We start from the raw sequence: 25,899 nt of genomic DNA, 5'->3' as shown, positions 1-25,899 counted from the left end.
TGCTAAACTTTCCTCTAGTTTTTATTCTATGTCCACTACAACCCATTTCTTTATTTTCTATATTTTTAAAATTATGTTTGTTGTATGTATCTCTAAGATGCCTCAAATTCTGCTTTGAAATAAGTCTATAAATAAAGAAACAAGTTTGGAGTCTATGTGGAAACAATCTCCTAGATATTTTGTTTTCAGTAAGAAAGCCACCCATATCTTGAACTCATTATGCTAATGAACTGAGAACTTGAAACACCTTTCACAAGAATACTTTCCCTTGGAGGCACTGGAGTCTGTGATTAGTCCTTGATGGGGACCACCACACTGTCAAGTCTATTTGGCTCCTTTCATCTTCTTCCCCTTTCATCTGTCGTGCTCCTAGCCTCTTCCACCTTTATTCAGTGCTTCACATGGTCCTCAAAGGCCCACTTCTCAAGCACAGCTCTGATTATATCTGCCTCCAGATTTATTAAAAAAAAAAAATCCTCAGATCTTCTTCATTGCCTTCAGGAAAAGGCCAAATCTTACACTTGTTCTTGGATAATCTAGTATAGGCCTGGAATATAGTAGGCAGCTGATGAACATTTGTTAAATGAACTGAATTGCATTACAGGAGATAATGCATACAAGGCAGAGCACTTGGCACAAAGTACACAATAAATGTTTATTTCTTAATCACTCTCCCTTCACACCTGGCCTGAACCTACCTTTCCTACCTCATCTACCACCACTGTGGCTTTAATCATGACTGACCCTTGTAATTTCATCCAGATGACAGACATTCCTATGCCTATGGAGCCTTCACCACACTGTTATTTCTTTCTACAGCAATCTCTTCCCTAAATGCATAATCTTTGCCCAAACCTAGAGAAAAGAATACATCTTCCTGGTGATGTTGGTCAAAATCTCCTCTAACAAGCCATGCCTTCTATATTTATACAGTTTGACCTGATTGGGCATTTCTGGCATCTTTCACATACAATTACATGTTCTTTTTTAATGAGCAAAGATCCTTAACATAAATTAAAACATAATTCCATTTGTTGATACGCGCACCCCTTCTTTTTGGTATTCAAAATCATTAAGAAATGACTGAGCGACGATTAAATTTTAGATTTGAATGGATAGTTTTAATACATACGTATCCAGTTGTTTAGCACTTTATTTCATTCTATTACCCCCTACAAGAAATCAAAAATACATTTTAGAAAATTTTATAATCAAAAGAAGGATGGGTGATTTATTTATCTCATGAAAACTCAGCCCAAGGCTACTGACAGCTGCAATTCCCCTAGCCACTTCCACATAACTTTTAAAATGTGAATGCCAGGAATGGTGCTGGTGATATTACTATCAGGACAAGGAAGAGAAGGACTAGGTGTCTCTGGAGGAGTCTGTGGGGGAAGAAACAATGATACTTGTGCAATGTTGGAGATTTCTGACTCCAGGTCGACCTCATCAACAGCCTGAATAGCAATGAAAAGATCCGTGCCATTTTCAAAAGCAATGTTTTCTGGTTTGAAGACAAAGACTTCCTCAGAGGTGGCCTCCTTTGGGATGAGATCAGTAGTGTTCACTTGAAGCGAATCATTGAACTTGTCTCTGAGATCAAGAATATTTGTACTTATTCTAATGATGTACCTGTCAGCTAAAAAAAAAAAAAAAAAAAGAGAGAGAAGGACATGGCTTGTAATTCTTAAGTCTTAAAGAAGTTTTAAAAGTCTGTTAGAAACTCTATCACCATCCCATAAATTTCCAATGAATAAATGTAGTCGATGGTCCGTATTTATAAGCGTTCGCATCCTTTTTACACTCTTGTGTGCATCTCAACACAGGGATAGATGTAGAACTGCATCGGGCTTGACTGGAAGCCTGGGCGGACTTTCCGGGCATGATGCCTGGCTGAGAGAGGATGCTGTTTAATTACTGCTTATCATTTTATTATTTATAGAGCAGTGTTCAGTACCAGTGCTTCTCAAACTTTAATGTGTATACGAATCACCCAGGGATCGTAAAATACAGAGTCTGGTTCAGTAGGTCTGGGGTGGGGCCTGAGGCCCTACGTTTCTAAGAAGCATTCATGTGATTCCCATGCTGCAGTCTACAGACCATACTTTGAGAGCTTTCTTCCAAAGGACAGCTCTGCTCCACAGATATCTATGCTCTATTCCCAATCCTCTCCAGGAGTCATTACTAAAAATGGAGTTTATTAAAGGACAGTTTGGCAAGATTTCAGAAAAAGGCTGAGGATTGCCTTTTCCTGGTTGGAACCTCTTACACCTAAAGTATACTAGTTTTTCAGATTCTAAACCTCTCATATTAAAAACTTTCATTTCAGAGGAAGCTCGAGATCCCTCTTGCCTTCTGCTCTCCACATGCATCACAATGTGCCTGCCGGCCTCACTCCCTTCTGCACTTCTGCTTGGCTGCTAAACTCCTTTAGAGAGAGTTCACACCACGTTCAGCTTACCCCTTCCATGATCGTAATCGTCCCCAGGAGCTGTCCAAGTCAGATTAATGAGACTGTCTCCTTGGATTTTTGCCTTCAGGTCGGTGATTTGACAAGGTGGGAAGAGATCAGGAATGGGAGCGTTTGGGACGTTGGAGGCCACAAATGAACCTCCCGAGGATGTTCTGCTGAAATGCACTTGCTTGCTCAGAAGGTCATCCATATTGATTTTAGGTCTCGGTGGATTCCATATTATTTCACCTGCGTTAAAAAATTCCTCAATATGTGGTAAGCAACACCACCAAATGTCTGTACTTCCCTCCGTTTTGTTACCGGGTTACCCTCTTCCTACTCTTCCTTTCCCCTTCATTCCTCCCACACACAAAATGCATTTCAACTGTTTGGTGTAAAGATCCCAAATCAAGTTGAATCAGAGTGAAAAAAATCAAAGAGAGAATCACAGTTAGCTCACAGGCATTTCCTGGATATTTAGTGGAATAACGTTCATAATTTCTTTTCATGATGTTTTTCCTGGAATTGTTTCTTTCTCCATCTTTTTGCCTATTCTTACCCTTTTTTTACCCTTTCTCTTTTTGCCTGATCTTACCCTTCTAAAACGTCAGTTTCAATACCATCTCAGTTCCAAACCTTGTCAGAATGCCTCAAGAAATCTCTTCCACTCAGATAATACTACAGGTTTCATTATCTTTCTTATTTATTCAGAATTAATCATCTGGCCCTTCAAGAATTTCATTCATTATTTATTCTGTGCATTTTTCCTTCTCTTTCCCCACGTTTGTGTTTTATCTTTCTTATTCGATTGCTATTTCTCATGAAATGCTTTATGTCATGGGTTCTAAAATTTTACGCTTTTGAAAAACTTCTGATTTTGTCAATGAAATAACGGGAACCTAGTTCTTGTAGCAATACCAATTTCCTTCACCTTCTTGCTGAAATATTGTGTAAAAGTAATCTTGGAATTCAAAAATACCCTGAACTCCTCAATCAGTGGAGTTCTCAGACTCTCTTTTCAATAAAAATATTCCATAATACCCTAACATAGCATTACTTAGAATTTGTTTTCTCATAAACTCTACGTCTTTAGCCCTTGAAATTTTTGCTGTAAAGACAAATTGATCTCCATACCATTAATCTGGTCTTGGGCAAATATGAAGTGAGTTCTTTAGCAAGATCAGGGTTAGTATTCAATTCAACAATAGAGACCATCTCTGTTGGTATTAAGGCTCATCAAGGGATAGAGGGAGGAACATGGCTTCCTAATGCCAAGCCAGGTACTATTGTATTAGTTATGAGGACCAATAATCCCTCTAGCCTCTGTTTCCCCATCTGTAAAATGGGACGACTAGGAGAATGAGATGTACTAATGTAAATAAACCACTGAGCATAAGGCTGGATATAGCCCCCAAACCAGTCCCCTCCTGCCTTCTTCCCCTAACCCAAAAAAAAGGAAAAATGAGTGAAATATTTGAAAGAGCTTTGGAAGCAACACTGTCTTTTAAAGCATTTTTTCCCTATAATCACTTTGGCATGAGGAGACACCTCTTGCCTCCCAGTCCTCTCTTTATCGAGCACACACCTAAGTAAAGAGAACAATGGGAAGCTTCTTGAAGGAGCTGTTTTTATTACACATCAGTGCTGGGAGAAGACCCGCCCGGACGGAGTGGAGACTGATGGGAGACAAGTCCTGGAAGCCATCAGGACCCAGTCTCTGTCCCAGTTCCGGCTCTAGTCCAGGGCAAGTGTTTATCACCAAGAGTGGTGTGGGACTGTCTGTTTCCTGAAGCATAATTTTCCCGCCTGCTTACACGTGGGCTCAGTGTGCTGGCAGGTGTTAGTTTTGTCTACTATTCTCCCTGGTCTAAGCAGGAGGAGAGAGGAGAAAAAGGAGACAGTGGGTTTATGGTGATATTGAGGTAGTTGACAAGCCCTAAATTGTTATTTTTTATTCTATGGAAAAACCTATATCAGTGAAAAGAGCTTCATTACAAAATGTTTTAAAGTTAATTAAATAACAAACATTTATTGAACACTATTTACTATTTACCAGCAATAGCTTACTAGATGTATTTCCTTGTTTATTCCTCATAACTATCCTATGAGGTAGTTACTATTATTATCCTTATTTTATAAGTGAGGAAAGTGAAGCACAAAGAGATCACCTAAAATACTTTAATTAGTAGAGGCCAGGGCTTTGAACCAAGGCAATCAAAACTATGTTCAATCTAGTTGTTTTCAACTGAGGGTTATTTTGCCCCCTAGAGGACAGTGGACAATATCCGAAGACATTTTTGATTGTCATGACTGGGGGCCTACTTCTGATATCTAGTGGGTAGAGGCCAAGGATGCTGCTAAACACCCTACAGTGCACAGGATAGCCCTCCACAACAAAGAATTACATTGCCCAAAACGTCAATAGTGCCAAGGCTGCGAAACCCTGATTTAAGCCTGCACCATTCTCCCCATAGGCTTAATGGTTTTCTCTTGATCCTAAGCCTCTTACTCAAGCCAGGGGTGTTATTACAGATTACTTACCATTCTTCATCCTCCCAGCTCTGTACATGGCTCCATTCTGCTGGGATATCCCCATTTGTCTGGCTGCGTTCACTCCTCCAAGAGCCCACACTTTTATACTGTATCTACCATTCGTATTGTAAGCCGTAAAATACCTTGAATAGATACCGTCATCCTTAGTAGCATCAGCACCTTGACACGGAAATGAAGGAATTAATGAATATCCTAAAGGTAACTTGGGATTTGTATATTTCCAAGTCATACGTGGGTAAAAAAAGCAAATTTTCGAAGCAAAGATAATCCAGCATTATCTCCAAGACAGTTTAGGATTTGATTATGTTAAGGATGAGATCTACTTCTTCTTTTACCAGTGTGTGGGGTGTGTGTGTATGTATAGTTTCGTATATGTACATTTTGTCTTCCTGACTTGTCTTTCTTTGTGAAATCAGAGATCACGTCATATGTCTCTGTTACATCCAATATAGCACAATGTAACTACTCAATAAGTATCTATTGAACTGAATTGAATTGCTGTACATTACTGGAGAGAAAAAAAAATGTTATATGATTATTTTTAAAAATCCATGACTTCCCAAGGTAGATTTAGGTAGGAAATTCATTTACAGAATTTGTTCTAATGAGATTACTTGCATCACAGTAAGCAGTCAAGTTCCTTCTAAAGAAAAATGTAGAATTCTCTTTCTCTCCCTCCCTCTTAGATTTCCTAAGTCCAAAGATAATGGGCAGGATTTTCATTTTGGGGGCAAGATAATAAAGAATCCATATGGATATAAGAGTCCCATGGGACTGTACTTGACTCCCCCTGTCCTGCTTTCTACATGTGAAAGCCTCAGTTTCTTCATCTGTAGTGCAGGGATAATAATATCTCAGACGTGTGTGGTGAAGATAAAAATGAAGATATGTATCTACATATATCTTCATACAAAACACTTAACACAAAATAGCTATTAATTTTCCTCTTTCCCTTCTGGGGGAGTGTAGAATACCCTCTGACAGCTCTCAGAGTCTCTGAGCCTATGGAGCTTGAGCCACTAACGTGTGTGGGCTTTGCAGAAGCTAAAGGTAGGCTCGTCTTCACGTTTTCCAACATTTTGAAATATAGGAATTGTGGGGAAGTAGAGAGCTCTCCCAACCAAATGCCCCAGTGCTGGACTCCTTGCTTCTAATTGTCCTCACCAGACCATGCCCTCTTGCTGTCCCATGGTTGCTTCTTGAAAAAGAAAGATGTATTTTCCAATTTCTTGGGTGGTTACCTGCTCCATTGTCCAATAATTCCAAGGTAACTGTTTTTCCATCCACTGATTCTATCAGGGCTGTGACAGTGGCCCTGAGAATTGGTAAGCCTCCTTGGTGAATCTTTGCATAAACCACCACAGGGCTAGGGAATTTGCCTGTGTCTTTGTTCACTTTCGAGGTCACTGTAACTGGAGGCAAGGTAGCACTTGATGCACGGGAGGTGACAGTCAGAGTCAGGGTTTGGGAGCTTGCTTGCAGACTGTAAGTCCAGGTGCCAACCTAACCAAAACAAATGGAGACATTTCCAGTTAGTAACTATAGGTGACACAGATCTGACTTCAATGCCATCTATAGGAACAGCCCATCTGATACAAGCACTTTACAAGCATATCTAAGAAGACCTTTGATACGCTGTCAGCCAAGGGAAACTTTGGTATGTTTGGACTAACTACATTGTTCTTATCATCACGAAAGTCCTAGTTGGGGAAAATGAAGTCTGAAAGCCATGTCTTTCTCTCCATCTCGGTTTCTCAAGAGCAGGATCAAATTGATGGGTTCCTGAGGTAGAGAAAACAGTTTTCATGATCCCAAAGCTTCAAGGATCATTTTGCATCTTGACTACTACATAATTTGAAGGTTCTCCTTTTAATACCTGGAGAAAATAATACCAATTTCCTTTCTTTTGACTCGCTGTTATACTGAGTGATTTCTGTTGGATGGAGATTTTTCCTTGTTCTCTCTTTCATTCAACATAGACTCTCCTTTTGGCAACCACCCACATTTAAAAAGCTATAATTATTCAATAAAAACTTTATTTTATCTTGTCAAATAGTGGCAAGGAAGAAACCTGACCCCATACCTTGGCAGTGCCTGGGACCTGGAGGTAGGCCATTTTGGTATTTGTGTCTACTACAAAGCCATCTTGTTTCTTTCCACTGGGATCCCAGAGAAGGATTTGAGGAGGTTGTGATGTCCAGGTGATGAGAAACAGAGTGTCATTTCCCACAGTGCTATCCACAATCACTGTTCCGTTCATCCACTGACTGTTCTGGAGGGTTGATCCCCTACTCACAAGCTGGTAAAAAAAAAACAACTCTTTACTTTCTGGAGAATACAGCTTTCATCACATAGTCTCTTCCATTCTGCCCCCAACTCTGAGTTGCGCCATTAGAAATCCTCCAGTGATGCCTGAGTCCTTGGTTTGGTATTTAGGACCTATTATGATCTAATTCCAAATTACCTTTCCAGCCTTAGTTTCTACAATGTTGATTTCTACACCCAAACCAGACTCTCTCCCCAAATGATCCTTTGACTCTATGACTTTAACATACTCTCTGCTTTTCCTGTAAGTCCGTAGATTCATCTTCATTTGTCTAAGCCTCACCCGTCCTTCAAAATTCAGTAGGAAAATCGCTTTCTCCATGAATCTTTCTCTGATGTCCATCTCACTTACCAGCTGAAAATGATCTCTCCCTCCTGTGAGCTACCATAGAATCTTACTTCTATCAGTCCTTTGACATCCTCACATTGTGTTTTGCTTTATACCTACTAGTGTACACAGTTCATCTCATTTACTGGACTATACACCCTTAAGGGGGCTGACTAGGACTTATTTTCACCCACATATGGTTTTTCTGAATTGCAAATAACTAATTGCTAAGTCAAGTATCACTGCAGTCTCTGTGATGACAAATGAAAGAAGTCAATGGCCAAGGCTGATTTGTTTGGAGTAGAATGAAGGAGCTGTGGAGCAGGGATTGAGGTGGCAAAGGGGTAACAAGACTTGTAGAAAGTGTGATTTTTGAGGATTATCTCCTAGATAATTATTTATTATCCTTAAATTGATATTTATTAGAAGACAAGGTGGCCTGTCATGGGGCCAGACTTTCTAGTTTCATAGGTAGATTATGATCTTGGATGTGGAGAAAGTGAAGCCTCTTAGATCTCATTCTTATGGCAGGTGAGTAAATGAGTCCTGCTTATTTTTCTCTCTTTCTCTCCCTGTTAGGTTTCTTAAATACAAAAATAATGGTCAGAAACTGCCTGACTGTGAACTTGTCCTTTCATCAAAAGTTTATTACTTTTCTAAGATGCATTTCTCTCATTTCCAAATCAGGCTGAAGAGTTTAGTTTTCCAAATCTGAAGTAGGATAACCTAAATGAGTGTAATTGCTGTCTCCTTTGATTGAATAAATACTACATTGATAGGCCAGAAAGCTTATTGTTTTGAAATCTATTATTTGGCTTTGATATTATGTTATTCCTTTACTTTTATCCAAACTTTCGCAATAAAAGTTACAATTCACACATGTGAGTACTGATTGTTCACTCTCTCTGGTTTAAAAGCTCATGTGAGTAATTTTTGCAAATGTTAGAGATGAGCATTTTAAAATACACCTGTCCTTTTTTTTAAATAATCTCAAGACATTTAAAAGAAAATTTGGATTTCTTGAAATTTTGGAACCAGAAGGCCCCATAATAGTTTTATGGTTCATATCTGGCTGAGAAACTGTGGCCTAGAGAGGTGAAGCTCTTTTCCCAGGGTCACAGAGTTAATGGCAGACCCAGGACCAGGATCCAGCTGTCTGGACTGACACCATGGGCTTTTCATACTACAAAGAACTTCCTATCCATTATATGAAAATCTTGGCAAATATTTCAGGGAGTTGAGGTAATGGGAAAATAGAGCAAGTAATCCCTGAACATATGTCCCAGAAAATTTGTGTCAAGATGATCTACTTTGGAGAAAATTTCAAGTCAATTATATTGCTATGAGTGCTTGTTAACAGATGTTAAAAAATAATTCTTGGACTCATTATTTTTTATGTTGCCGATTTTTATGAGGCAGTTATTTAGTATTGTTTCCAAACAAGTAAACACTAGTTGCCTTGTTTAAATGAGCATTATTGCATTTTAGGAATGTCATCTAATATCAGGCTAAAACTTCTATTCTAATTTCAATTCACTACTAGAAGAATGTAGAACCTAAAACTTTTAGCCATCCAACTCTCCATCTTTGCTATGATATTTATGAACACAAAAAAACAAGGAGGAGCTCTGACCTGGATGGAGCGCTGAGAGACAGCTCCGTTTCCTGACGAAAGGGCTCCGAAAGCATCAATGAGGCCATTGTTCTGAGCCTGATCCGAAGCATATGTCTGTAACCCTCCTAAGATGCAATTACATTACCAGAAGTTATTTTCTAGAAAGCAAGTATTTAAAACATTTTAGCTGTTGTTAAGGTAGCATAATACATGAAATAAATACTGTTGTGTTAGTAAAGTCTTAATAGACCGACATCAAATATGTGTCCAGATTAACTCAGAAGTTGACACTAATTTTTTAATTCTACTGAATAATAGCTTCAGCAACATCTCAGTCATCTGGCTACTTCAACTATCTGCAAAGCAGCCATGAATCTCTGATAGGCCAAAATTAATGTCAGAAAATTCATGTTTTAAAGATCATGCAACTTCATATGAGAGACTCCATTAAGCCTTACTCCAAGCCTATTGATTTATCCTTATTTTAAACATAATCCTAACAAGCTTGACTTTTGAGTTTCTCCTAAATTAGAAAAAATGTGTATGTGACAACAGCAAGAAATAACAGCTGACGTGGCACAGTTATAGAAAAGTAAAATATATAGTAAAAATGAGATTATACAACAGGACCAGCAGTCCTGGGCTATTTAGAACAGATGCAACTAAGATAGTTGATGTGAAAGAACATTTAACTATTAATGCCATCTGAAGTCTAAGGAAGGTATTTCAATAATGCTGCTGGTGCCCTACCCAGATCCCCTTATCTATGCAAGTGCTTCTCTCCCCAGCTGCTTTAAGTGTTAGCTGCTGATGGCACATAGCTACCTCTTTTCCAGAGAAGTGCCTTACCCAAAGGGGCCACCCTAGTGACAGAAATAGCATGGTCTCTCACCTCTGCCCTGCCCTGACAATCCACAGCTACTGACTGATGGACACGGTGATACAAAAGGCCAGCTCTCTTGCTTCAAGATTGGACCAACTCTGTGATGCAATTCCTAATCCAGAGCCCTCATGGGGTCAAGCTTCAGCTAGACTGTGCACTCGTTTTCCTGTCCCAGCCTGCTTCCCTCCCTCCCTTTCTCCTGAGAGCTCTCCGTTACAAATCACAGATACGCAAATCCCTGTCCCAGCTTCTGCTTCTAGGAAGCCCCGCCTGAAACAGGCAGTATTAGGAGCAAACAGTTCTGCCGTTTAGCTGCCTCAGGAGGCAACTCGGCATAATAACTGATATCCATCATGCTGGCCCTGAGGAAAAAAAAGAGAAAAATATGTCCACTATTCTGCTACAGAAGCCAGGGACACATGGGATCTATTTAACCATCTGACTGTGTATGAGAGTTAGAAGCACAATATATTAATGTTTGAGAGAGAAACTGCACTGTATTCTACATTCTCGGAGTGACCCGTGAGGCTCCGCAGGCCCTTCTCCCTTCTCCTGCTACTCCTTGTTAAACTCCCAACTCAGATGCATCTTCCGGGACCCTTCTCCTTCCCCACACACAGTTAAGGGCTCTTGACTTTGTGCCTCGTTGTACTTTCTGTTGCTAATAGAGAGCACTTGTCTTGTGGTAGTATGTAGTTAGTCGCTTGTCATCTGTGGTCCCTGGGTCTCTTGGCCAGCTGCCCACTGGAAGTGAGTGGTTAACCTATTAGATTCTTTCCAGTCCTTATAAAGTGTCTGGGAAGAGAGCCCCAAGTTCTCACTGGAGTGCTATGCTGGTCCCATCTTCACCAGACTGCCCTAATCCTAGAACCAAGGCCTTAAAATAAATGGGTGGAGTCACTTCTAATGGTCATTTGGGGTGAGGGCAGGTAGATGGCCCATAAGATTACCCTTGTCTCTCCCCATCACACCCTTCCTCTGCTCCACAGTTCGCTGGAGCTCACAGTTCTGTGGAAAAGACAATACAGTGGAACCCAGCAGACCATCCCTCACCTGTCATTTTAGACAGCTCCTCTAGTTCTGCTGCTGCAGAGGGCCCCAGGGCCACTGTGTGGATGATGGCTCCACTTTGCTTCACCTCGTTAAAGCATGAGCTTATAGTGTTGTCCTCTCCATCAGTCAAGAGCACGATTTCAGATCCATCTGTTTTGTATTTCTTCCTAATTACCTGAGGACATAATTCAGGCCATGAGTTATCAGACTCAGGGTGGCCAAGGTGTTTGGGAAAACCACACTTAAAGGGAATGAGAAGAAAAATTCCAGAGGGAATAAACAAAAGTGTCTGGGAATGGTCAAACATCTCTTTGTCTTGAAATGATACAGTTTTAAATCAGCAGTGTTCATGGAACCTGAGGCTGGTCTTTTTTCTTGGTTAGCCTGCTGCAGAGAGGGCTCTATAAAGAGGATGCAGGGCAGTTCCAGGGAGGGACAGGCCTGGAAGAGCAGCATAGAAGGTCTTTCTAGTTTCCTTCACATGATCCCTCCTTGGCAGACTTTTAGAGGTTCCCAGATGCCTTCAGAAACCACTGTCATTTAAGGGTGATAATATTCGTGGGATATTAGACTCAGGGCAGATGTTAGCTTGTATGATGTTCCCCAGTCTGACCATGCCAGCTGTTTGTGGTTGGCATTGTTTCTGATTGGTCAGTACCCAGGTCACATGAGTTATTAAAATTTTTAATATCCTCTTTGATTAAACGGAAATATTTGTTCTTATTAACCCCCAGTTCCTAACTATCTTATGATAGCTATGTCTCAACTATTCCTAATAGATACAGATTACAGTTTTTTACATGGTGTAGAGAAGATGGTCCTTCTGCCAATGTTGGATAAGATTATGATAGAAGGAAAATTAGGTAAAAGAATAATGTTATCCATTTAAGAAGAGGAAGGCAGGAGCCAGCCTGGTGGTGAAGCTGTTAAGTTCCCGCGCTCCGCTTTGGGGTCCTGGGTTTTGCCAGTTTGGATCCTAGACGCAGAGCTCACACCACTTATCAAGCTATGCTGTGGCAGGTATCCCACATATAAAGTAGAGGAAGATGGGCACGGATGTTAGCTTAGGGCTAAGCTTCCTCAAAAAAAAAAAAAGAAGAGGAAGACAGACATCCACTCTTCACCTAAAAAGAGTGGAAGGAGACACTCGGAAGTAGGAGAAATAAGCAGTCAAGCCTAAGTAACCTCCCCTCTCTGGACCAGACCTTCAGAAAGGGAAGACATCTTAAGTAGGTTGAAGTGAAAGCTGAGAGCAGAGGAGACTCCCACTCCACTCTGTTTGAACTCTGAGAAAGGGCTGCCACACAAGGGAAGAGAGAAGAACTGTGACTGCTACTGTGTGAAGGGGACCAGAGCCCAAAGCCTGTCAGGTGTGGCCATGGCCTCAGACTGACCAAGCTGAAGGGCCTGGGAGGCCTGAGAAATGGCTCAATTTGGATTCACTTGCCCCTCTCCCCATCACTGCTACGTGTCCTGGAAAACATGCAGAAGTTCCCACATATCCCAGAGGGAAGACAGAAGGCAGCTGACTTGAGAGTTGGCAGGCAAGAGAACAGATTGTCTTGCCATGGGGATTGAGGGATGTACAGCCTGTCCGGGGGCTGCATGGAGGACATGGGGTTGCTCATGGCACTGCTCCAGCAGTGAGAGCTGAAGTGGGACTGAGTCAGCCCAGGAGGACCACTGGGTCCTGCTCAAGCCAAGAAAACAAGCAAAGTCTAGTGGTCACACCTCCTCAGACATCACTGCCAGGAGCCCAGGACAGACCTGACCAGGGAGGGTCCTGCAGCACGGATCAGTGGGGGTCTTGAGGACAGTGTAGGATCCAAGACCATTTACCTCATCACCCTGAAGTCACACACCGGCTCCTCCCACCCCACACCTGGACTCCATTGGGCAGGAGGAGCTTCTAAATTTCACAAGTATCCCTCACACCCTCTCTCACTCATCTGAGTAAAAAATGCAAGACCAGAAGCTCCCTCTTCACCACCAGGTCATCTGGCATTAGGCATCTCCCCTCGGGTTTTGCATAGCAGGAGTTTAGTATGACACATTCAGTGATTTCATTGTCAGTTTCCCTCCCTCATTTGCTTCTTTAGTCAAAGCTTGGATGAGTGGCAGAAGCAAAAGAATCCAGATGCACACAGGCATCCAGAGAGGGGTTTTGCAGCTGAGTGTGTACATGCTGGAAACCACTTTTAGGGAACTGACCTTCAACGTGGAACAGAAGGGTCAGAGGAACAGATTGCATTTGAGGAAATGGTTGAGTCTGTTGTCCACGTGAAACAGTGTGAGCTGGAAACAAAATGTTCCTGCCGCTGCTTGGGAGTCTGCAACAACCCCATTCATGTGTTGTGATCCACAGCAGGCAGAGAGCAGACCTGCCCAAGACGCAGTGGAGATTCTGAGACCCTAGGCCAGCCAGCCTCTTTCAGCCTCCTGTTCTTTGTTTCACGGAGCTAACTAGCCTCTAAATACATATAGAATATTGTATTCTACATTTGGAGCAATTAAGCATCAGCTGCATCAAATAACTCAATTCACTTTTATTTATTGAGAACCTGTGTAAAAGTTATTGTGCCAGCAGCCTGGAAGGTAAAAAGATAAGTCCTATCTCTAACGAAATTTTGCTTGAGTGAAGCACGTGATTAGAAAACAAGACAGAAGAGCCTAGAAGTCACAAGAGATACCAAAAAAAAAACCACCAAAAAAAGATCATAGGATTCAGAGAGAGAGATATTCTATACACTTGAAAGGATCAGGAAAAATGTTGAGAAGTAGGTGGTGTCTGTGATGGATCTTTGAAGAATGTGTGCGATCTGACGCACAATGGAAGGAGGAGAAAGTACTCTAAGTGGGGAGCTAGCTTGGCAAAGTTGTGGAAACTCTCAATGTCGGTATCCAATTTGCTTAAATATAGGCTACCTGGAAGAGAGTCCCTGGTACTTAAGCCTGGAAAGGAGCTATATTATGAAAGAACTTAAATGCTAGATACAGAAATTTTTACTTAATTTTGTTGAAAATGGGCAGCCATTGATATCTAAGTAGAGGAATGATGGAATTGGATGGTCAGGTGGGATCTTTGGATACACCACCAATACAATTACATTTACAATTCCTAAGGGCTCCTGCTTCAATAAATAAACCATTTTCTTGCCCAAAAGGAAGTCGTATGTACCCTAAGTTTGGAGTGTTATGCTGTCTCAAAGTTTAACCATACTCCTGAGCTCATTCTTTTTCCTCTTGGAAGATACTCTCTTATATCCCTGTGGACCTTTCCTTCATAGCACTCATTACACTTTGTGAGTATACACTTATTTGTGTGACTACGTGGTTAACGTATCTCCCCCAATAAGATTATAAGCTCTGCGACAGGAGGTGTGGTGTCTGTTTGGCCCTCCTGATGTACTTAATGCCTAGCACAGAAGGCACACCATGAATATTTTTACTGTAGGCATGCATGCAGAAGAGCATGAATGCACAGATGCAGCAAAAGCACAAAAGCACAAGTGAATGAATTAACAATAGCTTTGGGGCCCTGTGTCTTTGCATCATTTGAACCATTGCTCTGCCCTTGGTTGTCTAATTCAATTAGATACCAGCCACGTATGGAAACACTGGAAAGGGGAATTTCTTAGGAAGCATAAATTGTAAACATTGGCAAACTACGATAGGGGAACTTATCTCACAGTAAAGGCTGATCGAAGCCCGGAGCAGATGGACGTTCCTCCTGAGGCCACTGTGGGTAAGCTTTTGGTGAGCGCGTCCCTATCAGTGCCACCTTTTATCTGTCTGAGTGCACTTTGTACATAGGCAGCACTGTCAAACGTCACCATTCCAACCCAGGACCCTTGCTCAACCGTCTGCAGCAGGAAAAGCTTGCCTGCTTGATTCAGTCGTTTAAGGCGGTCACCAATCTGAATGGAGAATCAGAAAATAATTAGTCGGCTTGGGTTAAAATAGGCAGAAGTAATAATGAAACAGGCTAGAGGGAATTTGGAAGTGGCTGCCTCAATGTAAAGTACAACAAGCTTTCTCAAGGCATATCCTTCTATGGGGGAAATTTTCTTCTTTATATTTAATAGCATCTCTGGGTAGAATTTTAGGGTCTTTGTGTAAATAGCCTTAAAAAATAAAGCCAGATTAGGCTTTACTTTAATTATTGGTTCCATGCTTTAGTAATAGTTCCATAGACATACATATTGTCAGTGAAACTTAAAAAATGTTAAGGCTAAGTGATTCATCAGATCTTTGCTCATAAATTGAAAGCTAATTTGTCAAATGAGACACTTGATGCTGAATTTTTGTTGAAGAAAGTTGAGATATGCAATTCTGATGGCAACGTTATCATAACTGTTGTGACCTTTGGGACTTTCTTCCTAGCCAGTTCCCCGTTGTGGTGCAGATCATATGGTGCACAAATGTGAGACCAGCATCCAGAAGACCAAGACTCATTGAACGTACCGCCATGCTTCCGGATTTATCAAGGACTAAACACACAATTCTTTGTCCAATCTGCAGCAGTGAGAAAGTGGGCTGGGGTGGCTGTGCTGTCATAGGAGTGGTTTTCTTAAAGTCCTCAGAATCACGAATCACTTCCCATGTACTTCGGAGATTGCATCTCTGGTTTTGCATGTTTGGGGCTTCTCTATTGTGGTTTTCTTCTGTACAGAATTCAACCACCTGAAATTGTCAATTGATAGAAAATGATAGAGATAGCAGTAAACTACTTACGAAAATCTTTAATAATTTGAATCTACATCTAGCATTTGGGGGATGAAAAAATGAGGCACAGTATACAAAGAAGTTCCTCCTCTCAGTGACCTTACAGTATTGTCATTCAATGAAAAATCCCAGATATTTGGGATGTTGGTAATTTAGAAAGTGATGATTAGCTGTAAAATGCTTATTTTTGTCTTTATTTGCATTTTTCAGGTTGTTTTGGTAGTGTTCCATATTATCAGTATGGCTCCTTTTGAGCAAGGAAACCTGAAAAACTTTTGTGTAAACCCCAGGCAGAGGTTCCCAAACCCAACTGTGCATCAGATTTAACTCTGTGGTTAATTTAAAACACATAATCTGGGCCACCTCTTGGAAGCTTGGAAGCTTGGAAGCTTGGAAGCTTCTGAGTAAGTCTGGGAACAGATTGCAAAGCCAGACTGAAGGTTGGGCCTCATGAACCACAGTACATCACACTTTAAAAACTTACACCCTTTAAAAACTTACACCATATTGTTATTGACAGACTCTTGCAAGATACTTCATCCTTTATTCCAAAAGAAACACATAATTCTATGTAAGAGACTGGGTGATGGGAGGGGCTCGCCGCTAAAGTCACTTGCCTGATGCGTTTGATCTTAGTTTGTGCAAATCTGCACTAATATAGATAATTAGTCAACTTCATTTTATGACCAGTTAGTCATTTTAAAAAATTAAGTATTTTAAAACTATTTAAAGCTATTAAAACTATGTACAAACTCCCTAAAGTCACCAGCACTCTTAAAAAGATAGAAAATTTCAGTTAACAACCAAAAGCCAATTTGCAGGCTGGAAAGAGATCCCTAAAAGCTAAATTAAAGGCTACTGATCATGCCCTTATTAACTAACAAAGAGAAGTGCCTGATGCCCATGGGTAAATTTCTTATTTAACTAAGAATTTTTGTGCTTGTCTGCCTTTAAGGACACTTGAAGTAATTCTAAGCACTTCAACTAAGAGCTAGTGGGAGGGAGGTGACAGAGAAGCAAGAATGGATCTATGGAAGGGGTGAAGGGAAGATGAGACTTCATCCCTGATTCCATACTCCCAGCTTGTCCCCCAGAGAATCAGCTGCTCATTGATGATTTTCTGAAATTTATCCTCTCTTGCAGCTTCTGGGATAAAAACTTCACTAAATTCCTAAGTGCCAAAAAATAAAAAAAAAAAAAAAAGAACAAGGTACTTACAGAATCAATACTTTGTGAAAACATGATGGAAGCCTTCTCAGTCTGCTGTTCATCAGGTATGAACTCACATTCTTGCGCGTACAGCCCTGTTACTCTGTCGCGTCTGCATGGTTTGGTGGCACAGCTGCCTCCCTGACAGTGGTTTACCACATTTTTACCAGCAATATCTGCTGAACATCTGAAAATACATGAAGGTTAGATGTTTAGGTGATGTAATCATTTCAAAAGGTTAGACTCTGTGATCAATTTCTGACAGATGGCCTTGTCTCTGATCTCCTCTCATAATCCAAGAAACAAATACATCCCCTTACAGAGCAAAATTAATCAATTCTCATCAGAGTCATTTCTGTTTGCCAGACAGTTATCTGAGGGGTTCCCAAAATGGTATCAGAATTTGTTTCTACGCAGCAGGAAAGCTAAGTCTGGTTTATGGTTGCTGTTAGAATGAATACGGATCGACGTCCTGAGGCACCCCCTAATCGAGTCCCCTCATTCCTGGAACGTCAGGAGCCCTCTTTTATTTCCCTCAAAAGGCTTGCTCACATTCTCTGTTTTGTTTTTTTCTAATTAGTTCATGTCATACATTTTTTGCACAGTTCTTGTATGTTCATAGGTATTTTGGATTTTTCTTTATGTTACATGCTTACGATTTTTGTTGCTATTATAAATGGAATGCTTTTTCCTTACATCTTACTTTTTTGAATATATAAACAATATATGAACACCATAGAAAATTTGAAAAATAGCAAAGAAGTGTAAAGAAGAAAAGAAAGACAATCATGTCCCATGATCAGAAATAAACAACTGACAGGTTGAAGCATTTCCTTCTCTCTCTATGCACCAGCGTACCTTTGCACATGCAGCTGTGCTTCCTGCTTTTAAAAACTTAGTATGCTAGTATATTTAAAAATTTAATACATTATTATAGTTCATAATATTCTTTAAAAACACAATTTTATTTTAGCCTAATTTGTTTAATTTGGTTTCCTCCCAATTTGTCAGATCTAAGAATAAAACTCCAATGAATAAATAAAATTTCGTATAAAGTTTTGGCTCTATTTCCACATTTGCTGCATGATTGAGTCCCAAAGTAAATTATCAGAACCAAAAGTGTGAATGGTTTAAAGTCTGTTGCTACAGTTGGTTCCATCATTTCCCTTAAAATGGATTTTCAAACACGAAATTACTAGATCAAGAAATAGGAAAAATTTTAGAGATTAGATATGTGTCACAAAATTGCTTCCCAGGGAAGTTGTGCTAATTTATGCTTCTCACAACCATCTGTGAAAGCGCTCATCCCACTGAGAGTAACTGAAAGGCAACCAATGATTCTTATCTTTGTCCAATTTGCACCTCTTTCATTACTAGCAAGTATGAACACTTTTTATATGTTTACTGGCTGTTTTTACTTATTCTTTGGTGAATTATTTATTATTCTCCTGTGTCCATTTTTCTATTAGGGTGTTATTATTTTCCTACTGGTTTTTAAAGGTTCCTTATATGTTACAATACTAAGCTTTTAAAAGCCTGGTTTTCTAATTTTTGAAAATATCTTTTTCTGCTTTTTATCTTTTTACTTAGTTTATGTTTGATTTGTGTGCAACAAAATTTTTGGTTTATATTTAGTCAAATGTATTATTCTTTTAGTTATGTCTTTTTCCAATTCTTGAATGCATAGAAAGATGTTCACCATATAGGATTTTAATATTTATTAATATTCTAATTTTTGTTATGATTTTGTTTTTTATATTTAATGAGTCAATCTCATTGGAAGAGGGTCTGTTAATTTTTTCCCCAAACACAGTTAAAAATTGTCCTGATATCTTAAGAAATTCTGCCTTTCCTCATAGATTTGTAATTCTAGTTATATTAAAAAGTAACTTTTTATATATATCTGTCAGACCACATTGTTTTAATTAATGTAGCTTTATAGTATATTTAAAATTCAATAAGTAAATGTCCCCTCTATTACTACTCTTTTTCAAAAATGTTCTTAGCTATTATCTACTGAATGAAATCACGGATTTTAAAAATGTGGTAAAAATGGATGTACTTTTGACTAGAGTTTCATAAAACCTGTATTAATTTGGGTTGAATTTACAGCTTCCGTGAATTGAAAGCCTTTCAATATATCTTGATTTTCTTTTAAATCTTTTAGAAGAATTTTGTAGTTTTCTTCAAAAATGACTTCCACATTTCTTAGTTTTCTCTACTTTTATTACACCTTTAATTGCTATCTTGAATGAAGTATTTTTTCCATTATATTTTTGAACCTGTTACTGTTCATATATGGGAAGGAAATTTGAATATTCATTTTGCATCTCCTCACCCTATTGACTTTCCTTATCAATTCTAACTTCTATTTGTTCCCTTGGGTTTTCTAAGTGAACCACATATCATCTGCCTAAAAGCAATTTTCTCTCTTCTTTTCTAGTGGCTCCTTTTTTTTACCTCTTCAGTTTCATGTGTTATTGCATTGGCTACAACTTTCTAAATAAGGTTAGATAACTGTGCTAATAGTGGCCATCCTTTTCTTATTCCTGAGTATGTCTCTAATGTTTCCTTGTTAAATATGATGTAGGCTATTGGCTTTTAATTAATGTTCTATATCATATGAAGGAAGTAACCTTCTATTGTGGGCGGTGCTGTCATTTTTGTGATTGCTTCTAGGCCTTAAAAATAATCAAAAAAATTTGGACAAGGAGCAATATTATTAATATGTTATAATAAAATTTCTTTTTAAGAGGGCATGGTCATCATGTCAACTTTCCTAATGTTATCCATGAAATAAGCAACATGCTGTATATGTAGATATTTCTAAAATATCTCTAGAAAGGAATATGTACTGATCAGCTTTTCTCTTGAGGGAGTATACAGTGTCTAACTGTCTGGAAGCATAGAAAAGAGTAGTGGGAAAGGTAGACATCAGGTTTGAAATGGCATCTTGGCTGAGATTTGGAAGGTCCATCCAACATATGATCACATTGGGGAAGTGACCCTAAGGTGTGGTCTATGTAGTGCAGAGGGAGCAAGCTAAAGGAATCTGGTATTCATGGCTCCAGGAGGCATTTAGTGTCTACTTATGCCTGAAATGATGTAACAATCAGGGAAAATATAATGGAAGTGAACCAGGCTGACAGACTTTGAATGTACTAAAGAAAGGGAAAAGTGGAGAGTAATAATGTTCCTGTGGGAGAAATGGGAAGCCAAAGCTGAGCTCTGAGCCCAGCACAGCTCCCCTTGGAAACAATTGTACCAAGTAAAGACAAGAACAGAACCAAAGCTGAGTGCATCTCCTTAAAGAGTCATCAGGCAAGCAGAACTGAAAGCAGAAGTGGAGGGGCATTGTACCAACTTCTAGTCTTTACAAAGAGATTGCTATTTTTTAACTAGGCATAAATGTGCAAGGTTATCCAATTCCTTTTGAGAATCTATTAGAATAATCATTTATTTTTCTTCTTTACTCAATGCCCTATATTAATTACTTACCTAATACCATAGTGTTTTCGGATTTCTGGGAGACTTCTTACTTGACCTTAGCATGTTTGTTATTCTCTTAATTCTACGAGATATAATTTACTATGCTATTATTTAAAATCTTCTTAGAAAGCTGTATCTACAGAATTCTTTTTCATGCCATCTGTCAGATTTTAGTATCTGAGTGATGTTAGCTCTCTAAAATAAATTAGGATGTTCCCTATCTTTTATGTTTGTACTAAAGCAATTTGTATTCACTGAAACTGTTGGTTGCAAGAACTCGCTCATAAAATCATTGCAGACAAGAGCATTTTCCAAGGATTCGATCTGCTTTCTACTGACACTGTACAGGGTTTAATTCAAATTGGGAGATGTTTTCTGTTTTGTTTTAATATTTAGATTGTCTTTCAGGTAAGTTCCACAATCTCTCCCAGGTCCATTCATACTGACAAAGTCCACATAGACATCATTCTGCCCCCAAGGCATGGAAGAGCCCACTAGCTTTGTTTATGTCACAGATTCTGATAGAGGAAGATAGAGACACCGAACATACCCCTGTGGATTTCTTATGGTTGTACACACACAAAAAGAGGCAAAAGATTTGTAGCTACAGAGTAAAGAATTCAACTGAAGCACTTGTAAAGTGAGCAAAAGTGGTAGTTTTGTGGGAATCTGAAAAAGAAGGCGCTAAGAGAGAATGAGAGAGAGAAAATAAGACAAAAGACTGATTTTTTTTTATTGTGGTAACATTGGCTTATAACATTGTATAAATTTCAAGTGTACATCATTACATTTTGACTTCTGTATATCGTATGGTAATGGATGGAAACTAGACTTTTGGTGGTGAACATGATTCAATGTATACAGAAGTTGAAATACAAGGATGTACACCTGAAAGACTGATACTTTTGAAGTAATCAATTCAGGAAAAAATTGGTTGCAATTTAAAATAGTTTGGCAAAAGTTAAAACAAAATATAATACATACTTTACTGCTTTGATTTCTTTATTGGATAAGTAGAATTTCTGGTCATCATTGTACTCATTAAATAGTCCCCATCGTAGATGAGCCCATTCGTGGACAAATACCCTTCCTGTGAGAAAATATTTTAAACACCTGATTACAATAAGAATGGCAAAATTAGCTTCTCACACTGGGAGAAAGCAGTTCTTCTGAACATTATTATGCTTTGCTATGTTAATTTTTTTAGTTAAAGGTTTGAAAAGTTAAAGGTTCCTTAGAAAGAAAAATCTAATATGACAACGGCACACTTCTGTAAAATGTAACTACTTGTGTTGGCTCATCAAATGTTAAGTAGGCACCAAGTAAGCACCAGACAGCTGTTCATACAAAGATGAAACAGCTGCCCTGTTCTGACATAGCTCATGATCTAGCAGATGACACACGTGATCAGATAACTAAAATCCCTAATGATGCAGGTGTAATCGTGGAGGTCACTATGGACCTCTTATAGGAGCCAGAGCACTCACAGGGCAGCCAGGGCAGCATCCCCAATAGGTCTTCTCTCGTATGGCTCATATCTGGTCAAACCTCGAGGCCTGCCTACTCTACCTCTGCGCTTGCTTTGACCTATTCTCATCTTTCCAGTCTCATTGCCACTTACTCCTGAATTACTGCAATAGCCACCCACCTGGCCTCCATGTCTTCAGTTATCAATGGCTCCCCTATGGTGCTCAGGGTTAAGTCCAACTTCTCAACATGGTACACAAGGTCCCTGATGATACAGGCCCTGCTCCTCTTTGCAGCCAGATTTCTTGCAGTTTTCCACCCAATTCCAAAACTCTATAATGAATTCCTGAATTTCTTTTACTTTCTAAAGCCACACCATGCTTTTGCTTATCTCTGGTCTTTTTATATATTTTTTCTTTGCTTGGAATACTCTCTCCCCATCTCTGCCTGGACAACTCTTACTCTTCTTTCAAAATCAAGCTTATATCTACCCAGAAGCCTTCTCTGACATCCCCAAACCAGTCCAGGTCACCCTCCTTTGCACTTTCATTATATTCCATTATGGCACTTGTCACATTATACTGTCATTACTGCTTACTTGCCAGTCTCTCACACTAGACACTTGTCTCCATGAGGACAGGCACCATGACTTCATTGTCATGTCTGGGCACATAGTGTCTAGAATGTAATAGGCACTCAATGAGTATTTGTTAAATTTGGATGAATCTTAGTGACTTATGCTCAGTTTTTCTGGAAGGTAAATTCCTGGGTAGGCTGAATTTGGAGGGTTATGTGAGGGGGTACATAGTAAGGAGGCCCTAGTATCTCACACTAAGGCTTTGGACTTTATTCTGTAGGTGCTGGGGAACACCCAGTGGCCTCTTAAAGCAAAGGCAAGATTGTGAGAGAGCAGATGTGGATTACAGTACAGAAAGGAGAGATTAGAAAGGAATGACATTATATATGATGACCACGATGCCCAGGAGTGGGATGGGGCAGTTAGGTAAATCAATTCAACACATATTTATTGAGCCATACATTGGGAGTTTTCTGTTCCCGTCATGGAGGTGAAATGGAGTGTTGTGGAAGAACGATAAAGAAGTATGTTTGGCAAGGCTTTATCTTTCTGATAAGGTCTGTAAGGATTTGGGGGTGAGGTCAGAAGGCGCAGGGCTCTTTCGTTTGCTTGTTTCTTTCCTCTGCTTTGACTATTTAAATGAAGTAAATCAAACTAGTTCCAACCTGTCTAAGATAGTAAAGAAACCTACTACTAGTTATCACTTAACCTTATTAGTTAATATTAATCACATTTGATTCAACTTGGAAAGTATATATTATATATACTCCATTGCTTGTTTGTTTTCCAAAGATTGCTCTGTATAGCTCATATGGGAATGAAAAAGAGTTCATTTTGTGAAGGAAAATTGGACTTTTTTCCTTAGTTATAGGTTTTGAGAGCTGAACTCCAAGGATGTTCTTTCTGCTACTCAAAATGTGGTCCATGGTTGAGTATTATCATCATCACTTGGGAGCTTGTTAAAAATGCAGATTCTTGAGTCCCACCCCTCACCTGCTGAATCAGAATCTGCATTTTTAACAATCCGTTTATAAATATGAATGCACATAAAAGTCTGAGAGCACTGTGCATCTGTGTCTGTCATCTAGTGGCTACAACCTGAATTTCAGGCAGGAAGTTTAATTTGTTCAGATGAGTTTCCCCACAGATTCATAGAAACCTGATACTACAAATTAACTTATTTTACAATTAATTTCTGATACTAATACTATCTGATAATAATTTCTAAAGATTAAAAATGCCATATTTACACAAGTATGCAGAATATGAAGAAATTACATTTTTAACAGAAATGCACCCTTCTGAATCCCTGTTTTAAGTGAAAACACATGCCAAAATAGTTTATTTGGCTTATATGTGCTTACTCAGAAAGATAATGCTAATTTTGATCTACTTGGAACATAAAATTATTCAATTATGAGAAACACAACAGAATATTTCACCCCTACCCATACCTTGTGGTCCATATTCATCCAACCTTTTTCCTGCTAAGAAGTCAGGAGTGAAATAAATTCTTTCGCCCTTTTCTCCGCATTTTCCCATCTGTTCAGTGTAGGGTTGATCATTGCCTGGAGGATTAGGTTCAGCAACTAGAACATCAGCCTAAAATTTAAGAAAAAGCTTTTATCATTACAAAATTTCAGTAAATGAATTGACCTTATTCACACTGGAATATTTTGAATCAATTTCATTTGCTTCTAGAACATTTTGATTGAAAAAATCTGAATCACAAAAGCAAATTGAATTTGAAAAAGGAACTTGATGTTCTCACATTTTTGTAGGTCTCGAGTTTTGGTCTCTCATACTCAGGTTTTGTCTTCCAATTTTCAGGAATCAAAATGGCAACATTTTTGAAATAGAATCTTTTTTCTGTAGCTTCAAAGAGATATGGAGATGCCTGGGTCACCATGTCCTGGGACAAAAGAAAACATACATAAAAAGCACAGTTGTGACTGAAAACAGACAAACTTACCAATCATTCAAATTTACATCTCTATTTTGCATTGTGTTTTGCATCAGAATGGGAGGGGAAAATGTGGAAATACCTTTCATTGATAATAATAACTAACCTTTTTTTAGCATTTGCCACACACTCTGTGTCACAGTATAATGGTTGACAATGCAGATTCCTGAGGCTGACACTAATTCTGGCTCCACCACTTACTGTGGGACATCAGGCGATTTCCTTGAGCCCTCTTGAGCATCAGTTTCCCCATTTATAAAATGGAAAATATTACAGTGACTAGCTCATAAGTTTGTTGTGGGATCAAATGAAGTCAAAAAAGCATTTGGAACCGTGTTTACTTAGCACAAGTGTTTCTGAAATGTAAGCTATTAGTTTCATCTCGTTTGATCCTTTGAGGATCAATAAACCTTTAGACAGAAACTGAGAATTAGAAAGTATAAGTCTCAAGGTCTCACACCAAGTAGTACCGGGAGAGAAATTCAAATGAAAATGAATATGACTTCAATACCCTCTGACTCCTGGAATAATTTAGGGGCTAACCAAATGTTAGGATAGTATTTATTTTTAGTTTAGTACTAAGTGTCAGATATGAGGAAGTGCCAAAATTATGTAATTTCTTTTTAAATTACACCTAACTTCATTTCTCTACAATGAAAGAGCTGAGATGCATCATGACAAGATAGTAGAGAGAGAATTAAAAGATATTTATTATTGAAAGGGGCATTGGGTCCATTAGAAGTGAAACCACTGGCCTCAAAAGCAAGTGTAGACAGAGGAAGAAGAGGACTGAAGACTGAGTGCCAGGAGCCACCAGCTTTTAGAGGTGGGCAGACATGGAGCCAGCAAAGGAGACTCGGAAGGAGCAGCTGATGCATGGGAAGGAAATCAGAAGGCATGGGGTGAGAGTATTTCCAGGAGGAGAGAGTGATCATCGGTGTCAAATGCTGCTAAGCAATCAAGTAAGATGAGGACTAAGAACTGACCGATAGATTTGACGCCCTGCATGAGCCACTTAGTGGAATGGAGATGACAGCTCCACATGAGTGAATTCAAGAGAGGGGAAGGTGAGTAAGTGGAGGCAGTGAATACAGACAAGAGGTCAGGAAGTTTTTCTTTAAAGTAAAGGAGAATGGAGGAATGAAGCAGTCGCTGAAGGAGGACTTCAGGACGAGGGAGTTTTGTTTGGTTTGGTTCTTTAAAAAACGAGAACTATTATAGCATATGTATATGCTAATGGAAAAATCCCCAATAATCCAA

General features: G+C 39.3%; 1 protein-coding gene across 1 annotated transcript in view; it reads right to left on the bottom strand.

Moving 5' to 3' along the window:
- Positions 1-1,099: 1,099 nt before the first annotated feature.
- Positions 1,100-25,899, bottom strand: part of CLCA1 (chloride channel accessory 1) — a 28,194-nt gene continuing 3,394 nt past the window's right edge. The window contains exons 2-14 of the mRNA XM_046645454.1: positions 24,448-24,588; positions 24,131-24,278; positions 21,617-21,722; positions 17,153-17,330; positions 15,674-15,892; positions 14,899-15,126; positions 11,210-11,384; positions 9,292-9,398; positions 7,089-7,304; positions 6,247-6,508; positions 4,994-5,164; positions 2,462-2,701; positions 1,100-1,639 (exon numbers count right to left, since the gene is read on the bottom strand). Coding sequence (XP_046501410.1) covers positions 1,251-1,639; positions 2,462-2,701; positions 4,994-5,164; positions 6,247-6,508; positions 7,089-7,304; positions 9,292-9,398; positions 11,210-11,384; positions 14,899-15,126; positions 15,674-15,892; positions 17,153-17,330; positions 21,617-21,722; positions 24,131-24,278; positions 24,448-24,588 — 2,580 coding nt within the window. The 3' untranslated portion in view covers positions 1,100-1,250. The remainder of the gene's footprint in view (positions 1,640-2,461; positions 2,702-4,993; positions 5,165-6,246; positions 6,509-7,088; positions 7,305-9,291; positions 9,399-11,209; positions 11,385-14,898; positions 15,127-15,673; positions 15,893-17,152; positions 17,331-21,616; positions 21,723-24,130; positions 24,279-24,447; positions 24,589-25,899) is intronic.

Source organism: Equus quagga, chromosome 18 (genome assembly GCF_021613505.1).
Source record: "Equus quagga isolate Etosha38 chromosome 18, UCLA_HA_Equagga_1.0, whole genome shotgun sequence".
Lineage (NCBI taxonomy): Eukaryota > Metazoa > Chordata > Mammalia > Perissodactyla > Equidae > Equus > Equus quagga.
The sequence above is the reverse complement of the archived record's forward strand: the minus strand, read 5'-3'. Positions and strand labels throughout refer to the sequence as shown.